At 41.2% G+C, this 25292-nt stretch overlaps 1 protein-coding gene across 1 annotated transcript in view; it reads left to right on the forward strand.

Moving 5' to 3' along the window:
- Positions 1 to 14338: 14338 nt before the first annotated feature.
- TP53BP2 (tumor protein p53 binding protein 2) overlaps positions 14339 to 25292 on the forward strand; it is an 81090-nt gene continuing 70136 nt past the window's right edge. The window contains exon 1 of the mRNA XM_003410942.4: positions 14339 to 14493. Coding sequence (XP_003410990.2) covers positions 14467 to 14493 — 27 coding nt within the window. The 5' untranslated portion in view covers positions 14339 to 14466. The remainder of the gene's footprint in view (positions 14494 to 25292) is intronic.

The following is a 25292-nucleotide window of genomic DNA, read 5'->3' on the forward strand; positions in this document are numbered from 1 at the left end:
TACATACTTTGTCATGAGACCAGAAAAACTGGATGGGGCCAGCTTCCATTACTGTACACTTTAATTGAAGAGTCTATAGAAGAGTCCTGATCAAAAGGGGGAGAATGCAGGACAAAATGTAAATTCTCATAGACTCCAGACATCCTGGAAGCATGAAGGTTGGCTGAACCCCTGAAACTATTGCCCTGAGATAATCTTTAAATCTTGAACCAAAAATACCCCCGGAAGCCTTCTTAAAACCAAACAATAGTTTGCCTTGACTAGTTAAAAAGGTCTGCCTTGAGTGTTATGCTGTTTTAAGAACTACCTATATGGGATCAAGTTGACAACAGCAACTTGAAAGTTTAGATAGGAACCTTAGGGGACAGTAAGTTTATGTTAATGAGGGAGGAACAACTCAGAAAAGGTGGATGAGAATGAGTGCACAACTCAAAGAATGTAGTCAATGTCACCAAATGGTACATGTAGAAACTGTTGAATTGGTGTATGCTTTGCTGTGTGTATTCTCAACAACAACAATAGAATAAAACTATATTTCAAAAAATCATGGTGTTAGCAAAGAATATCGAATATATATACCACGGACTGCCAGAAGAACAAACAAATCAGTCTCAGAAGAGATACAGCTGGGATGCTCCTGAGAAGCGAGGATGGTGAGACTTCATTTTGCTTACTTTGGACATGTCATCAGGAAAGATCAATTACTAGAAAAGGACATCACGTTTGGTAGAGGGTCAGCAAAAACCTTCAATGAGATGGATTGACGTGATAGCCACAACAATGCGCTCAAACATATCGAAGATTATGGAGATGGCGCAGGACCGGGCAGCGTTTCATTCTGTTGTACATAAGGTTGCCAAGAGCCTGAACCAACTCGATGGCAACTAACAACAACAACCCTACTAGAATATAAGCTTCCTGAAGGCAGAGTCTTTGTTTTGTTGACTGTTGTATCTCCAGATTCTAGAATAGTGCTTGGCAAAATATAGGGGCACAAGAGTCCTAGTAAAGTGAATCAATGAAAGGAGGGGAGATAGCTGCTCCTCAGAGAGCAGTCGAGCACTCATGGACGTGTTGGAGGTGGAGGAAATGGTTAGTGCAGCAGTGCCAGCCCAGTGGCCTCGATCTTCTTAGCTAAGGAAGATGGGAGTGAATTTTCTAAGAGCAGAGGAGTCAAGATTTGGAACAACCATGGGAAATTGGAAGGAGATTCACGTGGGGAGGAATAAAAAGAATCTGCAGAAGTTGGAAACTTAAATATTTGAACTCAAGCCAAACAGATAATTAACTGTATTGTGCCTGAGGGTAGGGTGAGGTGGAAAAAAGAGATAACCCCTCCCCACCTAGACTGTAGAAATTTGACTTATCTTTCTTGGAGCTGAATACAAAATTATAGGGTGGGGAGAACCCAGGGGAGATTTCTGAGAGATGAAGCATGTGAGGGTGAGGGTGAGGGTGAAGAAAGAAAGTGAATCTTGGAAGGGAGAAAATGACCCGTTTGAGAGCCAAATGTGGCTGGTATAGAGTGTGAGGGAATGAAACCAAAGCATAGACAAGGTTCCTTGGTTTCACGCTTCTGTGATTAAAAAAAAAGAAAAAAATCCTCGTCGTAAACATACCTGCTATTTGGCAACAGGGAATTCTCAATTGGCTAGAAGTGAGTTTCAGAACAAATTGCCAGCTGCTGTCCCCTTTTCCCTTCCTCTCCTTGGGTAGAACATTTGTGAAATAAGGCAGTAAACAAATAGAACTGGACCGTCTTCCAATTCTCCCTCTGCTTCTCTTTCCATTGTAATCATTTTAAGAATAAGCCAGGGCAGCCAAAGCTCATAATAAATATAATTTACAATTGTATGCCCCCGTTTTCAGGTGGTAATGAGACATTGTAGCATGTTTTCCCATTATTGGGAACTGATGGTTTAGTGACAGATATCTAGGATCCTTTTTCTAGATGACTGTGGGTCTTAGGCTGTTTTTGAGATTGCTTTGTATGCAAGAAAATGATGAAAATCAGTGGAATATGAGGTAGGTTTTTTTTTTTTGGTGCAAAATGGTTTCTTTATGAGTGGCAGGTTGTCAAAAAAGAGTCTTGCTTTCCACAAGTGTGCTAAATTCTAAATTTCAGGATTATAGTTTCTTTTATTTTTATTAAGAGTCTTGAAGTTAACATATTTCAGATAGGTCTTTTCTCTGCAACCAGGGTCGGAATAAGGCATGCGAGGGCCCTAAATACTGGGAATCCATGGTGCCACCTCCTCCGCTTCCTCACACATTTGAACAGGATATGTAAGTTATATATATATATATATATATGTATATGTGTGTGTGTGTGTGTGTGTGTGTCTTAGCTATCCACGATGTAACTTCTTTTTAAATGCGACTATAATATTAGCAATTGAATGCAAAAGTGGCCTGTGCCATTTTAGTGAAATGAGATGAACTGGATTATAAATTTTTTAATGGATGCGAAGTACAAAGATTTTTACTATATACCACATTTTCTCCGAAAAGAATATCCCAGATATTCTACAACAAAGAAAATGAGTCAGTGAACTTAATTGTATCAACAATCAAGGTAAAATTCTGTGGATCTTCCACAATGAAAAATTGACTTTCGCCAATTTTGCTTTGAACAGCCCATACTTCAGTTTTGATGCTTGTTTCTCAATAAATGCTCTAAGTATAAATGAACAAGTGAAGGTGTCACAAAAGAAAATTTAATGATCAGAAAAGAAGTATTACAACTATTTTATGTTTAGCTAGACCTTTCATCTCTAACATGTTATAATTAAAAACATTTCTTTCTATCCTTTGCACTTACAAATTCTTCAGTGATTTCATCACGATTAAGCTGCTGAACAATATCTACTTCCATACATAATAAGGATAATGAACCGAGTCTTTCTTAACTCATTGTTGTACCCTGAGAGTTTTTAGGGGAAAATGAGTGTTCTGTTGTGCAGCTTGTGATCAATACAGTTAGGGATATGCATAAAGCAATTTCAATATTGGGAAATACGCATTGTATTTTATCTTCTCTTAAGGAATCATACATGCCTAAATGAGTAAAATTTGTCCTTCCTGAATCTGTAAACTTAATTCTCAAGTAAGACTGAAATTGTCACACTTCTCCATAAAATTTTGTAAAGTCATCAGGATAAGCCTGTACTAATTTCTCAGATGCCTTCCTGCATTCTTCATCAGGTATATCCACATTGTTTAAGAAGGAAAGTCTGTTTGAAATAACTTCAAACACTTTCGCTCCTCTTTTCATGTAAGATTCAAACGTGTTGATGATGGCGTAGTATGTGCTTACGCAAAACTGATCTCTTGCACTCAATATTTCTGCAGCACTTGGGTCATTTACTTCTTTCTTTCTAAATCTTCTGCAATGGTGAACTGCTTGACAATCAGTATTTGGCAGTGTTTGCTTTGTTGTCTTCTCAAAATTTTCAAAATCATCTCTTAAAGTATATAAGTACCCTGTTAATGACTGGTAGAGATCTGTGCGTGTCTTTAAATTTACTTCTGAATCTTGGAGAGCTTGATTCCTCTAAGGAAAATGCTGCAATATCTTATTCCACGTCCAAACCAAACCCAGCGCTGTCAAGTCGATTCTGAGTCATAGCGACCCTATAGGACAGACTAGAACTGCCCCACAGAGTTTCCAAGGAGCACCTGGCAAATTCGAACTGCCGACCCTTTGGTTAGCTGCCGTAGCACTTAACCACTACGCCACCAGAGTTTCCCTTATTCCACACAACCAGCATAAATACATACTCTAGTATTTACATTTTGTTGGCATTGTTTTCAGCTTCTCTTTTGGTATCTCCTTTTTGTGTCTGGTCTTCAGCAATATTTTCTAAGCATCTAGAATCTGAGAGCATGGTTCCAGGATTGCACTCATTGTTACAGCATGTGCTTTCCAATGTGTATTAGATATTTCAATACTTGATCATTGCCTAAATATGTTTTAAGAACTGCCCATTGTTAAGTAGAGGCAGAAAAAATGTGTAATGTAACTGAACAGTAGGAAAAAAATGAACTGCTCTGGACAAAAATCTACCTTGCTATATCCTACAAAAGTAAGTGAATTGCAGCACATGGTATGAAAATGGCATATTCATTACATTCTAGAGTTTTCTATTGCATGCCTTTATAACACCCTGACATATTGGCAGCATTGTCATAGGACGGGCCTCTGCACTTAGAAAAATCAATTTTGCAAACTTCACAGAACTAGTGAAGTATTTAATTTGCAATTTCTTCACCAGTGTGACTTTTTAAGCTAGTAAACATGATAACTTGCTCAATAGGTTTTCCATCTGATGGAGACACGTGTCTTAAAACAATGCTTAGCTGATCTGTATGAGAAAGCACTGGCGTGAAATCTACAGACAAACTGAAATATAGAGCTACACTTATTTCACTGAAAATAGTTGATCAAACTTTATCACTTATTAAATTTAATTCTTCACATGTTGTTTTACATATATATGATGGGTTGCCCTTTCCTGTGTTAGCATATTTTGAGATGTGACCTGCTAAAAATGGATCAAACTGAGCCACAAGGTCAAGTAAACCCCCCAAATTTCCATTTTGTGGGGACCCAAAGACTTCATTTCTTCCTCTAAAACATAGTCCACATTCAAGGATTGTTATAATGACAGTAACAACATGTTGCAAAATGACTTTCCAATACTAACACTTTTCATTAATTTGTGTTCCCAGCTCATGAGTTAAACCAAAACCTTGTCTTCAGTTTAAATATGACAACATACAGTCTCTGTGAATTGAACTGTTTTCATGTTTATCAATCATATTTGAGTTGCATACATCTTAAAATCCATCTGTAGCAAATCGAGAATTAAATGATTTAGGACTGAATAGTTTGGAAACAAAACAATACACAGAGCTGACTGATAGAGAATACAGTAGACGCTACCTCTTATAATTTTCAACATTAGGTTACACCCTAGAAATATATACTGGCTACAGAACCTTGCTGGTTTGCCATCCAGAAATTTTGGACACAGATTTTCAAATGGTCTACTGTGATGTTGACAATCACTTGGCCCTCTTTCAGTCCAATAATTACATCATTAGAAGAAAAATTATTCCACAAAGCAGGATCTGAGTTTCTGTTATTTATGGGGTCTGCAGATGTGACAATTTAAGGTTCTAAAGTAGTTTCACTTTCTGCACCATTTTAATTTTTTTTTAGGAGAACAAGGAATGGATGCAGAATTTGAAACAAATTCTTTAATATTCATACTGCCATTAGTAATTTCAGCACTAGCAGTAATAGTACAATGATTTTCACCCATTAAACCTGAGAGTTTAATGGAAGAAGTCTCTCCTGATTCATTACATTTTAAAAAGAAAGCTAATTTTGGAACTGTCTTTGTTGTTGTTAGGTGCCATTGAGTGGGTTCTGACCCCACAATCATTGTTATGCTTGAGCCCATTGTTTCAGCCACTGTGTTAATCAATCTCATTGAAGGTCTGCCTCTTTTTCACTGACCCTGTACCTTACCAAGCATGATGTCCTTCTCCAGGGAATGGTCCCTCCTGATAACATATCCGAAGCATGTGAGATGCAGTCTTGCCATTCTTGCTGCTAAAGAGCATTCTGGTTGGACTTCCTCCAAGACAAATTTGTTCGTTCTTTTGTCAGTCTGTAATTTATTCAATATTCTTAGCGGACACCACAATTCAAAGGCATCAATTCTTCTTCAGTCTTCCTTATTTAATGTCCAGCTTTTTGCATGCTTATGAGGCAACTGAAAACACCATGGCTTGGGTCAGGCACACCTTAGTCTTCAAGGTGACATTTTTGCTTTTTAACACTTTAAAGATGTCTTTTGGAGCAGATTTGCCCAGTGCAATGCATCTTTTGATTTCTTGACTGCTGCTTCCATGGGTGTTGATTGTGGATACAAGTAAAATGAAATCCTTGACAACTTCAGTTTTTTTCTCCATTTCTCATGATGTTGCTTGTTAGTCCAGCTGCGAGGATTTTTGTTTTCTTTATGTTGAGGTGTAATCCATACTGAAGGCTGTGGTCTTTGATCTTCATCCGTAAGTGCTTTAAGTCCTCTTCACTTTCAGCAAGCAAGGTTGTGTTTTCTGCATAATGCAAGTTGTTAATGAGTCTTCCTCCAATCCTGATGCCCCATTCTTCTTCATATAGCCCAGTTTCCCTGATTATTTGCTCAGCATACAGATTGAATAAGTATGGTGAAAGGATACAACCCTGACCCACACCTTTCCTGACTTTCAACCACGCAGTATCCCTTGTTCTGTTCTAATGACTGCCTCTCGCTCTGTGTACAAGTTCCTTATGAGCACAATTAAGTATTCTGGAATTCCCATTCTTCGCAATGGTATCCGTAATTTGTTATGATCCACACAGTGAAATGTCTTTGCACAGTCAATAAAACACAGGTAAACATCTGCCTTATATTCTCTGCTTTCAGCCAAGATCCATCTGACATCTTTAGGGATTCACAAGTCCTTTTCTTTTTATCTTCTGTGAGCTTTCATTTTTTCCCTCCACTTAGTTGTTGCCATTTCATTTTACCTGGATGTAAGATTATGTCAGTTTTTAAATTTGGTTCTACCACAAAAAATAAATTTGAATAATTGAAAATAAATAGAATTTAATAAACAAGTAAAATTTATAAGATAAAATTTACATTTGAATATCAACATTAACTCAACAATTTGTATTTGAAAATTAGTAGGAAAAAATTGATTTGGACTTTGGAAATTGATTTGTTGCTTCCTTAAGAAGCTAGAGATAGAACTACCACATGATCCAGCAATCCCACTCCTTGGAATATATCCTAGAGAAATAAGAGCCCTTACATGAACAGATATATGCACACCCGTGTTCACTGCGGCCCTATTTACAATAGCAAAAAGATGGAAGCAACCAAGGTGCCCATCAAGGGATGAATGCATAAATAAACTATGGTATATTCACTTAATGGAATACCAAGAATCAATAAAGAACAATGATGAATCTGTGAAACATTTCATAACCTGGAGGAATCTGGAAGGCATTATGCTGAGTGAAAATTAGTCAGTTGCAAAAGGACAAATATCGTATGAGACCATTATTATAAGGACTCAAGAAATAGTTTAAAGACAAGAAAATATTTTTGATGGTTATGAGAGTGGGGAGGGAAGGAGGGAGGGAGAGGGGTATTTACTAATTAGGTAATAGACGAGAGCTATTTTAGGTGAAGGGAAAGACAACACACAATACAGGAGAGGTCAGCACAACTGGCCTAAACTAAAAACAAAGAAGTTTCCTGAATAAACTGAATGCTTTGAAGGCCAGAGTAGCAGGGGCAGGGGTTTGGGGACCATGGTTTCAGGGGACATCTAAGTCAATTGGCATAATAAAATCTATTAAGGAAACGTTCTGCATCCCACTTTGGAGAGTGGCGTCTGGAGTCTTTAAACGCTAGTAAGCGGCCATCTAAGATGCATCAATTGGTCTCAACCCACCTGGAACAAAGGAGAAGGAAGAACACCAAAGACACAAGGTATTATGAGCCCAGGAGATAGAAAGGGCCACATAAGTCAAAGATTACATCAGCCTGAGACCAGAAGAATTAGATGGTGCCTGGCTACAACCGATGACTGCCCTGACAGGGAACACAACAGAGAATCCCTGTTGGAGCAAGAGAGCAGTGGGATACAGACCTCAAATTCTAGCAAAAAGACCAAACTTAATGGTCTGACTGAGGCTAGAAGGACCCCGGAGGTCATGGCCCCCAGACCTCTGTTAGCCCAAGATAGGAACCATCCCTAAAGCCAACTCTTCAGTCAGGGATTGGACTGGACTATAAAACAGAAAACGATACTGGTGTGGAGTGAGCTTCTTGGCTCAAGCAGACACATGAGACTATGGGGGCAGCTCCCATCTGGAGGGGAGATGAGAAGGCAGAGGGGGACAGAATCTGGCTGAATGGACACAGAAATACAGGGTGGAGTGAAGGAGTGTGCTGTCTCATTAGGGGGAGATCAACTAGGAGTACATCGCTGGATGTATATAAATTTTCATATGAGAGACTGACCTGATTTGTAAACTTTCAGTTAAAGCACAATAAAAATTTAAAAAATTTATTTGGAACATGTAATTTTGTTTTTCAGGTTTGAGATAGTCAAAAGATATAGTACTTCCAAGGTGGTCAGAAATAATTTCATTCATTTGTCATATAATGTTTTTCATCTTGAAATAATACTCAAAAACTTGTGCACTCATTTTCCGTCCTTTGATGCTGCTTCTTCACCGTTCACTGGACCACTGCTGATATCTGAGGGGGGCGAGAGCGATGGTCGAGAATGTGATGCTCAATCTGAAGACAAGTTTTGGTCTGCTTTGTGCAGGACAGGACCACATATGCCATGAGTCAGGTGATTATAGTGCCGCTGGCACATTCTTACGTGATCAACAAGAGAAATGTGAGGGTATACCCGATTGGTCTGAAACAAAAAGGAAAATATAATTGCTGTTGTATACAAAATTTATAAAATGTATGCTTTATTTCTTTGTGAAATTTTTCAAATCCCATATTTGGAGATACGTGCATAATTGATGTAACAATAGCACCACTTTTCAACGAGCAAGTTTGTTTTGCAAATCATAGCACTATCAATCAATTTCTTAAAGTCAGTCTGAAGGGAAACGGAAAATAAAATAAATTTTTATTATCTAAATATTCATTTATTTCTTCAAGGAATTGTTTATTTTCCTTACATGAAACCAAAAAAACCAAACCCATTTTAGTTTAGTTGATTGCAACTCATACTGACCCTGTAAGACAGAGTAGAACTGCCCCATAGGGTTTCCAAGGAGTGGCTAGTGGATTTGAACTGCCGACCTTTTGGCTAGCTGCCAAACTCTTAACCACTGTGCCACCAGGGCTCCTCAGTTTCCTTACATGGAGATACATTAATATTCTGATAAAATATAAATGTACTGTTCTGATAAATGCCCTTTGTTGCTTTCTTGGGAGACGAATTTAGAAACACACTCATCATTGCAAAACAGAAATATATTTTGCAGGATAAATAAACATTGAATTTTGTGTCCTCTTAATGTGCCTAATACTTTGTTTATTAGCATCTGTAGAGTCATATCAGGCACTATGTCCCTTGAAAGAGACAATAAAAAAAAAGAAGCTCATTTGATATATAAATTAAAAAATAAAACATTTCGTTTTAGATAAATATTAATATTTCCAATATTTTTTGGACATTTGCTATGTTAGTATTATGTTAAACTATTATCCATATGGAAACCCTGGTGGTGTAGTGGTTAAGTGCTACAGCTGCTAACCAAAGGGTCGGCAGTTTGAATCCGCCAGGCGCTCCTTGGAAACTCTATGGGCAGTTCTACTCTGTCCTATAGGGTCACTATGGGTTGGAATCAACTCGACAGCACTGGTTTTTTTTTTTTTTTATTATCCATGTAAAAATTATATTAAATGTATGCTAGATTGAATCTGCATTATGCCAAACATATTTAAAAATTACAGTTATAAATATTATTATTTACAAAACTTAGGACATAATTCTGTGTGTAAATGCTGTATAGTTAAAAAGTAACTTAATTGAATTCATTGCAATGGTTGACTTATTTGAGTCTCCTTGCTTTTGCACTTCGTCTGGGACTGAAGTTCTCATTGGTTATTTACCAGGATGCGAGCAAGAGCATACTTTTGTGTTTGTATCACGGCAAACAGCATTGCTCGCCCTACTGGCTGGAGTTGCTGTATCAGCAGAAAAGAATGTACAAGGTGGTTCTCTTTTTAATGAATCAGAGATCTGTTATCTATTGATATAATCTGTCCTTGCCCAGTAACTCTTCACATAGGATACAGTTGCATATTGGGTGAATGTAGCAAGAGTTAGACTCTGCAGACCACCCCCACTTCTTGTTTATTAGAAATAAATAATATACTCCCAATTGACTGAGATACAGAGTTTCAGTCATAGAGGAGGAAGCATAGGAGACAGATGTCAGTGAAGGTGTTGAAGTGGTAGGGGCCTCATAGTTTAAACAACCTGGCATGTAGGTGCCCTTGTGTTAACTATACTTCTGGACGGCACATTCTCACACACTGGAGCTGTTATGGATTTCATTTAGTGCTCTGCCAGTTCTCTTCCTTGTGTCCTATCATCCGCTAGCATCTATGGGTCTTTGCTTTGGACAGCTGGTGTCCCTGTTTTATTGATGCCCTAAGCATGTGCTTACCTTGTTTATTGGGTAATCCGCCCCTGCCAGCAACTTGTTCCACTCAAAGTCTTCTCCATCTCAGTTAGTGGCAACTTCCATCCTTCAGGACAAAAACCTTTGAGTTAACCTTGACTCTTCCTCTCATACTCCATATCTAATTTGTCAGGAAATTCTATGGGTTCAGGCTTCAAAATACATCCAGCATCTGAAAACTCTTTTTTTTTAAAATATCATATCCACTGTTATTGCCCTTGCCTAAGCCACTTTCATCTGTTGCCAGAAGCTAAAAGTTGAAAGGGCTTCCAACAAGTTTCTGCTAACCATCAATATATTTTCTATAGTAGCTGGAGTGATCCATAGAAATGTAAGTCAGATCACAGCACAGCTCTGCTCAAAACCTTTCCATGATTCCCCATTGTCTTGGTCATCTAGTACTGCTATAACAGAAATACCATCAGTGGATGGCTTTATCAAAGAGAAATATATTCTCCCACTGTCTAGTAGGCTTCAAGTCCAAATTCATGGTGTCAGCTCCAGGGGTAGGCTTTCTGTCTGTGTTGGCTCTGGAGGAAGGTCCTTGTCATCATCAATCTTCCCTTGGTCTGAGAGCATCTCCGTGCAGGAACCTCAGATCCAAAGGACTCACTATGCTCTTGGTGCTGCTTTCTTGGTGGTATGAGGTCCCTCCCCCCCGCCCACCTCTCTGCTCATTTGTCTCTTTTATATCTCAAAAGAGATTGGCTTAAGACTATCTAATCTTGTAGTTCTCATCAATTTAACTGCCGCTAATGCATCTCCTTACATTATAATGATAGGATTTACAACATATAGGGAAATCACATCAGATGACAAAATGGTAGACCATCATACAATACTGGGAATCATGATCTAGCCAAGGCAACAGATATTTTTTGGGGATGCAATTCAACCAATGATGCCCATTTTACTCAAAGTAAAAGCTAAAGTCCTTACAATGGCCCACAAGGCCCTATGTTATTTGGCCCCTTATATCACTCTGACCTCATCTCCTACTACTCTCACCATCATCTAGTCAGCTCCAGCTATACTGGCCTCCTTGACTGTCCTCAAAACACCAGGCAAACTCCTACCTCACTCAGGTCTTTAACATTCACTGTTCCCTCTGCCTGGAAATCTTCTCTCAGGTATTCACATAGTTCATTCCTTCATTTTCTTCCAGTTTGTGCTCACATGTCACATTCTCACTGAGGCCTACCCTGACCACCTTATTTAAAATATACCCCCCACAACTGAATTGCTGGGCTGGAGGCCGTGGGGACCATGGCCTTGGGGAGCATCTAGCTCAGTTGGCATAAGAGTTTATAAAGGAAATGTTCTACATTCTACTTTGGTGAGTATTGTCTAGGATCTTAAAAGCTTGTGAGCAGCTATCTAAGATACTCCACTGGTCTCACCCCATCTGGAGCAAGGAAGAATGAGGAAAACTAAGGACACAGGGAAGGGATTGGTCCAAGGGACTGGTGGACCACAACTACCACAGCCTCTACCAGACTGATTCCAGTGCAACTAAGTGGTGCCTGGCTGCCACCTCTGAGTGCTCTGATGGGGATCACAGTGGAGGGTCCCAGACAGAGCTGGAGAAGGGTGTGGAACAAAATTCTAACTCACAAAAAAGACCAGACTTGCTGGCCTGGCAGAGACTGGAGAGGCCCTAAGAGTATGGCCCCAGACACCTCTTGGCTCAGTGGTGAGGTCACTCATGAGGTTCACCCTTTGGCCAGGGATTGGACAGGCCCATGGAATAAGGCAAGACTAGGGGGCACACCAGCCCAGGGGTGGGGACTGGAAGGTGAGAGGGGACAGGAAAGCTGGTGGTGGGAAACCCAGGGTCAAGAGGGGTGGGTGTTGATGTGTCATTGGGTTGGTAACCAGTGTCCCGGAATACCGTGTGTGCTGTTTGAAGAGAGACTGGTTTGTCCTATAGACATTTATCTAAAGTACAATGATTAAAAAAAGAAAAGAAAAGAAAGAAAGAAAACACCCCCCCCCCCCACGTATGCTCTTAATCCCCTTTCCCTCTTCTGTTTTTCCCTGTGACGATTCTTGGGAATATACCTAATTTTAAATTATTACTATACTCAATTATTGATTTTATTGTCCATTCAGTTTTTGTTTTTTTTTTTTTGTTCACTGATTTATTTCCAGTGCTTAGAAGAATACTCAGCCCCTGGTAGATATTTTATAAATACTGAATGAATGGAAGGATGAATTACCATTACTTAGAATAAGCTTAAAAGAACTAGACTTTAAACTTGATATTTGAAGAACTTTTAATTCTAACTGAATTAGTCATAGTTTAATATTCCCTGATATATGTACCTAGGATGGTGTCACCTGGAGTTTGATGGAGATTTTGGTAAGGGATAAATATATACGCTAGACTAAGGAAGAATTGTCTGTTTTTGAAACTAGATAAACCCAGATGCTTTACTCCATTTAAGGAGCCCTGCAATGGACACCCAGGTGGCATAGTGGTTAAGTGCTATGGCTGCTAACCAAGCGGTCAGCAGCTCAAATCCACCAGGTGCTCCTTGGAAACTCTATGGGGCAGTTCTTCTCTGTCCTATAGGGTCACTATGATTTGGAATTGACTCGACGGCAGTGGGTTTGGTTTGGTTTTGGTGGCACAATGGTTAAGAGCTCAGCTGCTACCCGAAAGGTCAACAGTTCAAATTCACTGGCTGCCCCTTGGAAATCGTATGGGGCAGTTCTCAACCTCCATGGGTTTGGGTTTGGCTGGTTGGTGGCACAATGATTAAGGTACTTAGCTAACTGAAAGTTGGTGGTTCAGACCCACCAGCCCCTCAGCAGGAGAAAGATGTGGCAGTCTACTTCCATAAAGATTTATGGCCATGGAAACTCTATGTGGCAGTTCTACTTTGTCTTATGTTGGTCACTATGTGTCAGACTAGATAGCAACAGGTTACTCTATTTAGAATCATGTATAAAGACAGAGAAAAATGATTCTGAGAGAGCTTGCATGATTAAACAACTTAGAGCTTTATGAGTTGGTGTTCCTGGAGTTTGTGTCTCCCTGGAAGGCGAAAGCTCTGCTACTCTTCCCAGGACTTTGTGAGCCGCTGCAATTTTCCTGGGTTTACTTTTCTTCCTACAAAAGGACAGTATTTACCCCTCTCCAGAGTCAGAAACTGTTCTTAAGGGGTTACAGGGCACCCATCAAAGGCGAAATCCAGGATAGTCTTGAGCAGCTGAAAACAAGCTCATCACAATGCTGCTTTACACATTTTAAAGTTTTTTAATATGGAAAGTAACAAATGAGTTTTAAAAATTAGAATTTGGGCAACAGCAAACAGATGAAAAGTGAACTCGAGAGGTCGTTCACCTGTAGAACTTTCGGAACGTGTTGCGGGCTGAAACAAGTCTCCATTTTTGTGGGGACCGCACAGGTCCTCGGGGCCTCGAGGGAGTGCAGTGGTTTGAGGGGCACAGCCAGGTTCTCCCACGAGTGTCCAGTAGCCTCTCAGGCCCAGCTCGGCGGTGGACAACCCAGTCCAGGCGCTGAATCTCGGTTCCGAAGGCCTTACAACTCCCTAACACAATTCAAAATTGCAGTGGAGGTGACGGCGGCAGCCCTGGCGCTCACTCCCTGTCTTTGATTATGATCTTTTCTTGAGGATCCGCCTCAGAATTTCCCCCGAGTCGTCAGAAGGAGCGCGCTTACGCGACCGGCCGCGCGCCCCCACCGCACCTCCCTCCGAGGGGAGGAAATGCAAAGGTCGCTCGGCGGCCGCCTCCCGAGGAGCGCGCCCGCTGACCCCGCCCCCTCGGGCCCGCGCAGGCGCGCGCGGGGCTCCCGTTCCGGCGGCCTCCCCTCCCCCAGGCCCGCCTCGCGCACCGCGTGGGGGGCGGAGCCGGCGCGGGCTGGGCGAGGGCCAGGCCCCGGGATTAGTTGGTTTCGGAGCGGAGGAGGGCGCCCGGGCCGCCGCGAGCGCCGAGGAGACAAAGCCACGTCCGGGGGCCCACCGGGGGTCGGCGCGGGGTCGCTGGCGCCCCAGACGGCGGGGGGGGCTCCGCGGGGCGCGCGCTGCCCGGACACCCGCTGCCGCCTCGCAACAGGTCCGCCGCCTCCTGGGCGGCCTCTCTCGGCTCCCCTCCCCCGCGACCCCGGGGTCGCTCTGCTCGGCCCGGGCTGCGTCCGGCCACCCGCTTCGATGCGGTTCGGGTCCAAGATGATGCCGGTAAGCGGGCGGGCGGGCCCGGAAGTGTGCGGGTCCCAGGCGGGGATCCGTCGGCGCCGTCGCGCGGGTCCCAGTCCGGTCGGGGTTGGCGGGCGGGGGCCGGTGCCTCTGAGCCTGGGGTCGGGGAGCGGCCGCGGCTCCGGGAGGGGGCGAGGCTCTGTCCCCGGCTGCCCGCGGCCGCCGGCGGAGGAGCGGGAGAGCCTTCGCGAGCCGAGGGGTCCCAGCCGCTGCTCCGGAGTTAGTGGGGCACACACGCAGCTCTTCATCTGTGGGGGTCCTCACTTTTTGCCGTTCTTGCAGGTCAGGAAGGGAGGAACCAGGAGCCTTTTTTCTTTGCTTCGTCCTCTGTTTAAAACAAAACAAAACAAAACAAAACAAAACTCAAAACAAACAACAACAACAAAAAACTTTTTAGTGGAGTGAAATATTCCCACTGAAAAGTGTACCGCTGTTTTAGTTTTGAATTTCGAGTAGTAGTTAAGATCTCTGCTCTTTGGAAGCCCTATGGGGCAGTTCTACTCTGTCCTGTAGGGTCGCTATGAGTTGGAATCGACTCGACCGCAACCGGTTTGCTTTTTTTTTTAAGTTATCTGCGATAGCAGCCAAGTTACTCTCTTTCTGGAAATTAGTTTTAGTAAATGCAACTTCAGAAGGTTTAGATTGTGGTAAAATGTGTGTGCCTGGCTCCCTCTGACCTTTGGAGACGAGCAGTGGGTTTTTATGGGCCCCACAGGCTTTTGAGATGGCCTCCAGGCCACAGGTGGACCGCAGGTTCCAGCGCTGCACGAGGGAAGGAGAAGCTGTAATTTTTGAAATGCCTTTTCTCACCGATCACAGATTCTGAAGGGTTGCAGTGGATTTTGCAGACTTTTAGTAATGTATTTCCTCGTGAAAGTTGTACTCTCCCTTCTTCCACTAAAGTGGAATCGTCTTGCAGTTGTCCGATGTTTTCCTGTGGCTTCATTTAGTGGCACAAACGGCTTTTCTTTTACTTTTATAAAACCTGCGTAATCGGGTGATGACAGATTTGTTTATTTGAAATCACAGATGCATGGTAGGGCTTCCTAAACTTCCACACACTGGCCAAACTTAACTGTTAAATGGATTTAGATGGTCTGGGGTATTTTGTCCTACCAGGATTCAAGGAATTTGAATTTCAAGGAAAGTGTCAATAGCATTATGCACCCCTTTTGAGTTTAATACCTGGTTGTGAAGTCAGGTTTGTAACTTGAATGCCCTGACATTAAATAGGTACCACGGATGTGTACCAGGAGGGATTTTACTTTTAATATTTTTATTCCTTGGAGTTACATTTCCTTGTCTTGAAATAATTTTTGCAGATTGTCTGCTAATTTTTCCTAAAATAAGGAGCAAGAGAACAGATGTTGGTTGTTGCAGTGATTTCTTCCTTAAAGATCAGGTCAGGTACCCTCTGGGCTTTCTTAAAACTTGTGGAAGTTTTCCTTCTCCCAGCTGTGTATCAGATCATCAGAACTGATGAGAAATTATGCAGCTCTTGAAGCTAAATTTAACTTAGCGGTGTGGCTCTCCTGATTGCCTTTCTGATGTCAGAGTAGAATCTTAATAACGCTCATGATGTGGTCAAGTCAGACTAATGCTTCAGTATTGGTTTAATTTCTGCCCTTGTGACCACGGGCTTACTATTACTGTTATTGTCTTTAATGACTTCTCCCTCAGTTTCATCATCTCTAAAATGGGGATGATAATAGTGCGTAATCTCTTAGGGTGGTTGTGAGGATTAGAGTTGCTGTGGGTGAAGCAGTTCCTGCTCTGCCTGGCTCAGAGTAGGTGCTGGGTGAGTAGGTGCTGGGCGAGTAGGTGCTGGATGAGGCCTTGTCCTCCTCAGCCTGCAGCGTTGGCTAAACTGGCTACTCCTCTGCTTGACATACAGTCTTTAAAAATAACGAAACTGTTTTTCATTTAAAAAAACAAACCCGTTGCTGTCCCGTCAATTCCCAATTCATAGCGACCCTGTAGGACAGAGTAGAACTGCCCCATAGGGTTTCCAAGGAGCGGCTGGTGGGTTCCAAGTGCTGACCTTTTGGGCTCCATTTGTCATTTAGTAACTTTGTATTATATGTGTTTCCTTTTCCTGTAATATTTTGGATACTTGAACATAAAAATGTTATCTTGAATACATTTCTCACCTTTGGCTTTTAACGCTCTTGGGTTTTTATTCCAACGTGAGTGAGGTTTTGTATTTTATTACTCTAAAACATTCTCACCAATTTATCAGCCAAGCATTGTGCGTGATACGCCTCAGAATATAGACGTTTGCCTTGATTGGCTTCTAAAGACAGAGAGATTGCTGTTTAGAGGGAATTACATTAAAAACGGACAGATCCGTGTCCGTGTGTTCTCCCACCAAATGGTAGAGAATCAAGTGATTTTCTTTCACGTGGGCCGTGAAGTGATAATTGGACCCAAATCCAGAAGTGGGAGATGCACTTGGTAGGCCGACTAAAAATAAGTAGAGAAGAGTTGAGAATCGCCACAGTTGAGGTAATGACAGGGTAGTGCAGAAATGGGGGTGATAATTACACTCCTTTTCAGATACCTGCCATGGTTAGTAGCTCTGCTTCTACAATATTTCTATGACTTGGTGAGGAGGAACTGATTAACCTTTCATACCTGACACTTTTTTATTTTTCTGCATTAAAGAGATTGTTTGCAGCTCGGGAGTGTAGTTTTTAGTGAGTCCTCTCATTTAATTATCAAATTAAAAAAAAAGTAATTATTAAAAGCAAAAATTCTCAGCCACTTAAAAATTATTTCGGCGATCTTTTATTCCTTGCTTTCATTTTGTGAAGTGTTATATTAAGAAATGTACTTTTTGAAAGAGCTTCGTTGCTGTAAGATGCTGTCGAGCTGGTTCCGACTCATAGCAGCCGTATGTACAACAGAAGGAAACCCTACCAGGTCCTGCCTCATCCTCACAATTGTTGTGCTTGAGCCCACTGTTGCAGCCACTGTGTCATTCTATGTCATTGACCGTCTCTCCTCTCTTTCACTGACCCTTTACTTTACCAAACATGATGTCCTTCTCCAGGGACTGATCCCAAAGTATGTGAGATGAAGTCTTGCCATCCTTTTTTCTGAGGTGCATTCTGGTTGTATTTCTTCCAAGACGAATTTGTTCGTTCTTCTGGCAGTCCATGGGATATTCAGTATTCTTCGCCAACGTCATGGTTCAAATGAAAGAGCTTGGCTGACCCTAAAAGGATTCATTGCTGTTTTCAGATATAATTTTCTAAAAATTTGTGCCTACTACTGAAATAGTTAAAACAACAACAACAGAAACCCTGCACACAAAACACAGTATTCTGCGGTGACATACGAGAAGCCAGAGGGCTTGAATTTGCCCAGGTCTCACAGTAGTAGAGAGACCTACTGTGTGTCCAACTATGATGGCAGTGTTCTCTCTCTGCGCTGTCCCATAGAGTAGCCAACAGCCACATGTGGCTTCTGCTCTTGAAATGTGGCTAGTGGGACGGAGGAACTGAATTTTTAAAGCAAAATTATTTAATTTTAATTACATTTAAATAAATTAAAATTAAATAGCAACATTCCTTTAGTTTGACAAAGTGGCAAAAAGAATAACTTTACATTTGAATCATGTTTTCAGCTCCATGTTTATATTAGTACTTTAAGAATGAAAGAGTAATGGCCTGTATATCCCAGAGGACTTGAGGAATGGATTTTCCCAGTAACTTAGCATTCTGTTTAGCAGAATGTTGTCATATACCCCTTATATGGATAGAAAATTATAGCTTATTTTAAAAAGCTAAATTGAACTGACCGTGACTTTATTTTAATTTATGACATTTTATTTTTCAGTGCTATAGAGGCAGTGGAAACTCTGGTGGCGTAGTGGTTAAGTGCTATGGCGGTTAACCAGAGGGTCGGCAGTTTGAATCCACCAGGTGCTCCTTGGAAACTCTATGGGGCAGTTCTACTCTGTCCTATAGGGTCGCTATGATTTGGAATTGACTCGACGGCACTGGGTTTGTTTTTTTGGTTTTATAGAGGCAGTATAATTATTTTTGGTTATTCCATGATGCTATAAAATACTATCTGATTGTTTGAACTTCTAGTATTGGGAGTCTAGGACAAAAGATGGGATATCATATTACACTATCTCCTTTAGAAATCTGACACCTCATTAGTAGGAGTTACATATTTCTAAAAGTAACTATGTGCAGTTCCACAGACCAGTAGCTTAACTTCTGCTTAAATATTAATTTTTTTCATGTAAAAGTCTTTTTATTTGCCTGTAGTTTCCAAACTGAAATTGTGGATTGAAATGGAAAGGTCTTCAAGTTACACACTTGGAACACTGGATTTATGTGATTATTCGTTACCAGATTCTGACTCATGACAACCCCACATGTGTCAGAGTAGAACTGTGCTCCCTAGGATTTTCAGTGGCTGCTTTTTCTGCAGTAGATTGCCAGGCCTTTCTTCCGAGGTACTTCTGAGTGGATTCCAACCTTCAGCCTTTCTGTTTGTAGCTAAGTGCGTCAACTCTTTGCACCACTCAGGGACTCTTTATGTGATTATATCATATGCTAAAGTATTCTTTTTTATTGTTGAGTAGTAACGTAGCAAGTTAGCTTAGATCAGCTTTTATTCCAGAAAAAAGTTTAGGGTAGATTTTCTGTGTATCTTTATTGTAATTCCCGAAGGCTGTTAAGCGAGCCATCTATTTTTAAAATGTACAAAATGTCTCACATTTCTTGTGCTGTAGTTAGCTTTGTTGCTTCGTGACGCCTCTTAATTAAAAGCTGAAAGGTATTTAAACATTTCTGTATTTTTCACCTGTTTCAGAAAACCAGATTTAGACTTTTTAAAGAAACAGCACAAGCATACAGCTGCTTACCTGTAAAAAGTTAAAGAGAATTTACTTATCTGGAAGGGGCTTTGAGGGTCTTTTGTTCATATGCTGCTTCTAGGAAGAATGGTTTTTCCTCCCGCTTCACGCCCCCTCCCCATCAACAAACAGTGAAAAACAAAGCAGAGCCTTTCTTTTCTGGAGCTTTGAAGGAACACTGGAGGCCTTTATCTCTTTTGGTAATCTGCCATAGTGTGTGGCACGCCTTTAAAAGTTTTTCTAAAGCAAATTTAAAACCTGGGGTGTTGTTCAGACTCTCCAGCTGACATAGGGTGACTGCATACCAGTTCATGCTGGTATGACTTGTCATTGTGTATTGTAAACTTCTCCTCAGTCTTCTGTGCCCACAGGTATGAATTCTCCAAGAACAGGGAGAGTGGAGTATAAGAGTGTAGGAATCCAGAGTGCTCTTTTCTGCTTGTGTCACTCAACCAAGCCAAATATTATTGAAATACTTGTTTTTGATGGTGGTGCTAGGTACTGAGCAGAACATTTTTCTTTAATCAGGTGTTTTGAGAAAAGAAAGTCTAGATGACATGACTGTGTGTGAAATTTGGATACTTACGTTGAAGTGGTAGGTGGGACATTAAAATTCTTACCTTGTTGGAGAGAGCCCAGAAGTTTGAGCCTTTTGGCATACTTTAGCAACAACTAAGTGTTAAGGAGGCAATGATTCCTAAAACCCTTTGCATACTCTCTTATCAAAAGAAAATTGTCTTATCAAAGAAATGCTAATTCTAAACATTGTACGGTGTGCAGGAAAAGTAGTTTCATACACAGTGATTGTGGTCATTTTTAGCTGTTTTCTCCTAAAATTTACTCAAAGAACAGATGTTTTATTTGGGTGATAATCGAATGAGGTTTTTCTTGAAAATGTTCATTTGGCCGGTAAATACTGAACTTTTAATTAAAAAAAAAAAAAATTTTTTTTTTTTGTTGTTGAGAACATACTGTGCGTAGCAGAACATACACCAGTTCCACAGTTTCTGCAGGTACAATTCAGTGACATTGAGTACATTCTTTGAGTTATGCAACCATTCTCACCCTCCTTTTCTGAGTTATTCCCTCATTAACAGAAACTGACTGCTCCCTAAATTTTCTGTCTAAACGTTCGAGTTGCTGTTGTCAGTCCGATCCTGTATAGGTAGATCTTAAAAGAGCACAATGCTCAGGGCACACATTCTTTACTACTTAAGCTGAATTATTATTTGGTTTTAAGAAGATCTTGGGATATTTTTGGTTCAAGGTTTAAAGATTATCTCAGGGCAGTAGTTTCAGGAGTTTATGCAGCCTCCATGGCTCCAGAAATTCCGGAGTCCATGAGGATTTAACATTCCGTTCTGCATTCCCCCCTTTTGATCAGGATTCTTCTAAAGAACCTTTGATCAAAATGTTCAGTAATGGAAGATAGGCAGCATCCAGTTTTTCTGGTCTCATGGCAAAGAAGGGCAGTTATTAGCCACACATGTGAGACAATTAACTACACATTCCATATCCTCCTTTTCCTGACTTTCTTTCCTTTGTTGCTCCAGGTGAATAGAGATCAATTGTTGTGCTTTGGATGGCCTCTTGCAAGCTTTTAAGACCCCAGGCACTATACAATGAACCAGGAGTAGAACAGAAGCACTAAATATTAGACCACTTAACTGGGTTGTCACATGAAACCATTGACCTAAACCTCCAAAACAAGGAACCAAATCCCGTGAGGTTTTTGGTTGTACGTAAGCTACCTTGGCAGCTACTCTTTTTTTTTAATCATTGTTGTAAATATACGTATCACAACTTTTGCCAATTCAACATTTTTTTTAATGTTTAACTTTTATTGTACTTTAGATGCAAATTTACAGAGGAAATTAGTTTCTCATTAAATAATGCATACATTATTTTGTGACATTGGTTGCCATCCCCACGACATATCATCGTTCTCCCCTTCCCTATCTTGGGTTCCCCATTACCAGCTTTCCTGTCCCTCCTGCCTTCTTGTCCTTGCCTTTGGGCTGGTGTGCCCATTTAGTCTCATTTTGTTTTATAGGCCTGTCTAATCTTTGGCTGAAGGGTGAACCTCAGTATTGACTTTAGCACTGAGTTAAAAGGGTGTCTGGGGGCCATACTCCTGGGGGTTTCTCCAGTCTCTGTCAGACCAGTAAGTCTAGTCTTCTTTTGTGTGTGTGAGTGTGTGTGAATTTGAATTTTGTTCTGTATTTTACTCCAGCTCTGTCAGGGACCCTCTATTGTGATCCCTGTCAGAGCTGTTGGTGGTGGTAGCAGGGCACCATCTAGTTATGCTGTATTCAGTCTGGTGGAAGCTGTGGTATTTGCGATCCATTAGTTCTTTGTACTAATCTTTCCCTTGTGTCCTTGGTTTTCTTCATTCTCCTTTGCTCCAGATGGGGTGAGAACAGTGGAATATATGAGATGGCTGCTTACCAACTTCTAAGACCCCAGATGCTACTCAGTGAAGTAGGATGTGGAACATTTTCTTTATATGTAAACTATGTTATACCAGTTGAACTAGATATCCCCCGAGTCCATGGTCCCCAGCCCTCAGGCCAGTAATTCGGTCCCTCAGGGAGTTTGGATGTGTCTATGAAGCTTATGACCTTGTCTTGGTCAAGCCGTGCTGAGTTCCCCAGTATTGTGTACTGTCTTACCGTTCGCCAAAGTTACCACTTGTCTGTTGTCTAATTAGTGTTTTTCCCTCCTTCTCCTCCCTTGTAACCATCAAAGATTTTTTCTGTGTGTAAACTTTTTCTTGTGTTTTTATAATAGTGGTCTCATACAGTATTTGTCCTTTTGTGATTGACTTATTTCACTCAGCATTGGGGCCTCCAGATTCATCCATGTTGTGAGATGTTTCACAGATTCATCATTGTTTTTTATCCTTGTGTAGTATTCCATCGTTTGTATGTACCGTAGTTTATTTATCCATTCATCTGTTGATGGGCACTTAGGTTGTTTCCATCTTTTTGCTATTGTGAATAATGCTGCTGTGAACATGGGTGTGTATACGTCTATTTGTGGGACAGCTCTTATCTCTGTAGGATATATCCCTAGGAGTGGGATTGCTGGGTCATAATGCTATTTCTATTTCTAGCTTTTTAAGGAAGTGCCATATCATTTTCCAAAGTGGTTGTACCCAATTCGACTTTTTGAAGATGTACAACTTATTGACAGCAATTGCATTAATAAGCTGTGCAACCCTACCATTAGTCAGTGTAATTTTTCCACACCATAAGTGAAACCAGGGCTTCAAACCGAGTTCATTCTGGTTGGAACATCTGCCAAGAATTTGCATTTCTAACAAGTTCCTGGGAAGTTATACCTAAGAATCACCTGGGAATCTTGTTAGAATGTAGATTCTGATTCAGTATATCGGGGCTGGAAAGGCAAATTCTTACCAGGAGTTCTAATTGCAAACTTAGTGTTCCATAAGCAATAATCCCCCCTTTCCCTCTCCCTCCCACCCCTGGTAACCAATAATAAACTTCAGTCTCTATAGTTGCCTCTTCTTGTCTTTTTATATATGATGTCATACAATATCTGTACTTTTGTGTTTGACTTATTTTGCTCAGCATGATGTCTTCATGTTCCATCCATGTTGAAGCCTGTCTCTCTGGCTGAGTAGTATTCCATTGTATGGATAGGCCACATTTTGTTTATCCGTTCAGTATTGATGGGCATTTAGGTTGTTGAACTTTCACTTTTGAAATGCATACTTCAATTATTTTTCTAGAAACAGATTTATAACTGAACACTACTCTCTTTCAATTTCGAACATTTCAACCAAATATCCTTTAGGGCACAAGTATAAAAAAGTAGTAGAAAATCTTTAACAGTTATACCAGTTTAAACTACTGTTATCGGTAGGTGCCTTTGAGTCAGTTCGGACTCATATTGACCCCGTGTACAACAGAATGAAACACTGCCTGGTCCTCTGCCATCCTCACAATCGTTGTTATGCTTGAGCCCATTGTTGCAGCCACTGTATCAATCTGTCTTGTTGAGGGTCTTCCTCTTTTTCGCTGACCCTCTGCCTTACCAAGCATGATGTCCTTCTCCAAGGACTGGTCACTCCTGATAACACGTGCAAAGTATGTGAGACATAGTCTCGCCATCCTTGCTTCTAAGGAACATTCTGGCTGTACTTTTTCCAAGACAGATTTGTTACTAGTAGTATTGATAAAAAATGATGGAGACAATTTGCTAATCTTCCTCCCTCTGGCTGAGAGCCCTTTTGTGCTGAACACTGTGATTTAGGCTGGTTGTTCCATCTAATCCCATCATTATCCTGTGAGGTGGAGCTTTCCATTCTTGTTCAACAGGTGAGAAATTTGAAGCTTATAGGGTTTAAATAATTTGCTCCTGGTCACTCAGTAGAAATGAGATTTGAACCAGGTCTGCCGGTAAACACATGCTGTGTTCAAGATGGCAAATGCCTGGATTAGAATATTTTTATATATTTGACAGAGCAAAAGTGGTTAGGATGTTCTCTTGGCAAATGGTAACTTGAAATGTTGCTTTTTGGAGTGTAACTAATTATTTTTGAAGTACAAAAGGAAGAAGTGGAGACATGTTCTCGTATTTAAATCCAAACTGACAACATTGATTTGTCCAGGTTTGTCTGGTGTGATTACCTCACCAGGTCTCATAGAACTCTCAAATTGTCCACATCTGCGGGAGAGAAAACCAAAACCAAATCCACTGTCGTCGAGTCGATCCTGACTCATAGCGACCCTATAGGTCAGAGTAGAACCACCCCACAGAGTTTCCAAGGGGCCCCTGCTGGGTTTGAAGTGCCGACCTTTTGGTTAGCCATCATAGCTCTTAACCACTATGCCACCAGAGTTTCTGCAGGGAGAGAGAGGGTGTAATAATTCAGTTTCGGATGAAGGGTGTTGGATAACGTTCTTTCTTCAGATGATATCCTTCCCGGGGGCTTGGGGGTGATGATGTGTGCAAGAAAGGATCAGAAGTGGAATAGGCACATTGGGGGACATGGAAGATAGGGAAATATCATATAACAGTGTCTGCTGTTGGGGTTGCCATCGTCATTCTTCAGGCATTTCCAGTTGCTTAAATGGTACAGTAGCGACTCTTGAAGGAATGCCTACCGCTGGTGGTGTGTCCAGATGGGGTGCAAGTGACAGGATCTCTGCTTGGTGCTTCGGGGCTGTCTGGGTAGTGAGAAATAGTGATTCAGTTTAGTCAGGAGAGTTTATCATAGATAGGGACTGATGTTTGAATGAAATCACATTAAGTCATTGCTGTTCATTCTTTCTCATTAACCTGGTATTTTCGGATGGCCGTTTTGGGACACTTATTTAGTAAACATCCACTATATTCCAGGCACTGTTCTAAGTACTGTGGGGACAGGAGAGAATGAGACCGCTTTCGGGGAGCTTACCTTTCACACACTTAGTGAGGGGTCTGGGTGGGGGAGACAAACAAAAAAGAAAAATATCAGCTTTAAATAGGATTTAAGTTTACAACTTGCTCTAGTGACATTCAGGAGCCCTGGTGGTGTAGTACTTAAGAGCTTGGCTGCTAACCGAAAGGTCGGCAGTTCATACCCACTAGCCGCTCCTTGGAAACCCTATGGGGCAGTTCTACAGCGTCTCCATGAGTCGGAATCGACTCGAGGGGCAACTGGGTTTTTGACTTAGTGACATTCAGAAGCTACAGGGGTGAGAGAAGAAACACTTAACTCTTACTCAGGATTGGAAATAAGACCAAGGCTGGAAATAGTGGGTGGTTACTCCCATATCCACACACTCCTTTCTGTGGGACTAAAGAGAAACCATACTTAAAAAAAAAAAAATTGTGGTAAATATGTATGTAACAAATCATTTATTTGCCTTTTTAACATTCTTCACATGTACAACTCAGT

The sequence above is a fragment of the Loxodonta africana genome, chromosome 25 (genome assembly GCF_030014295.1).
Source record: "Loxodonta africana isolate mLoxAfr1 chromosome 25, mLoxAfr1.hap2, whole genome shotgun sequence".
NCBI lineage: Eukaryota > Metazoa > Chordata > Mammalia > Proboscidea > Elephantidae > Loxodonta > Loxodonta africana.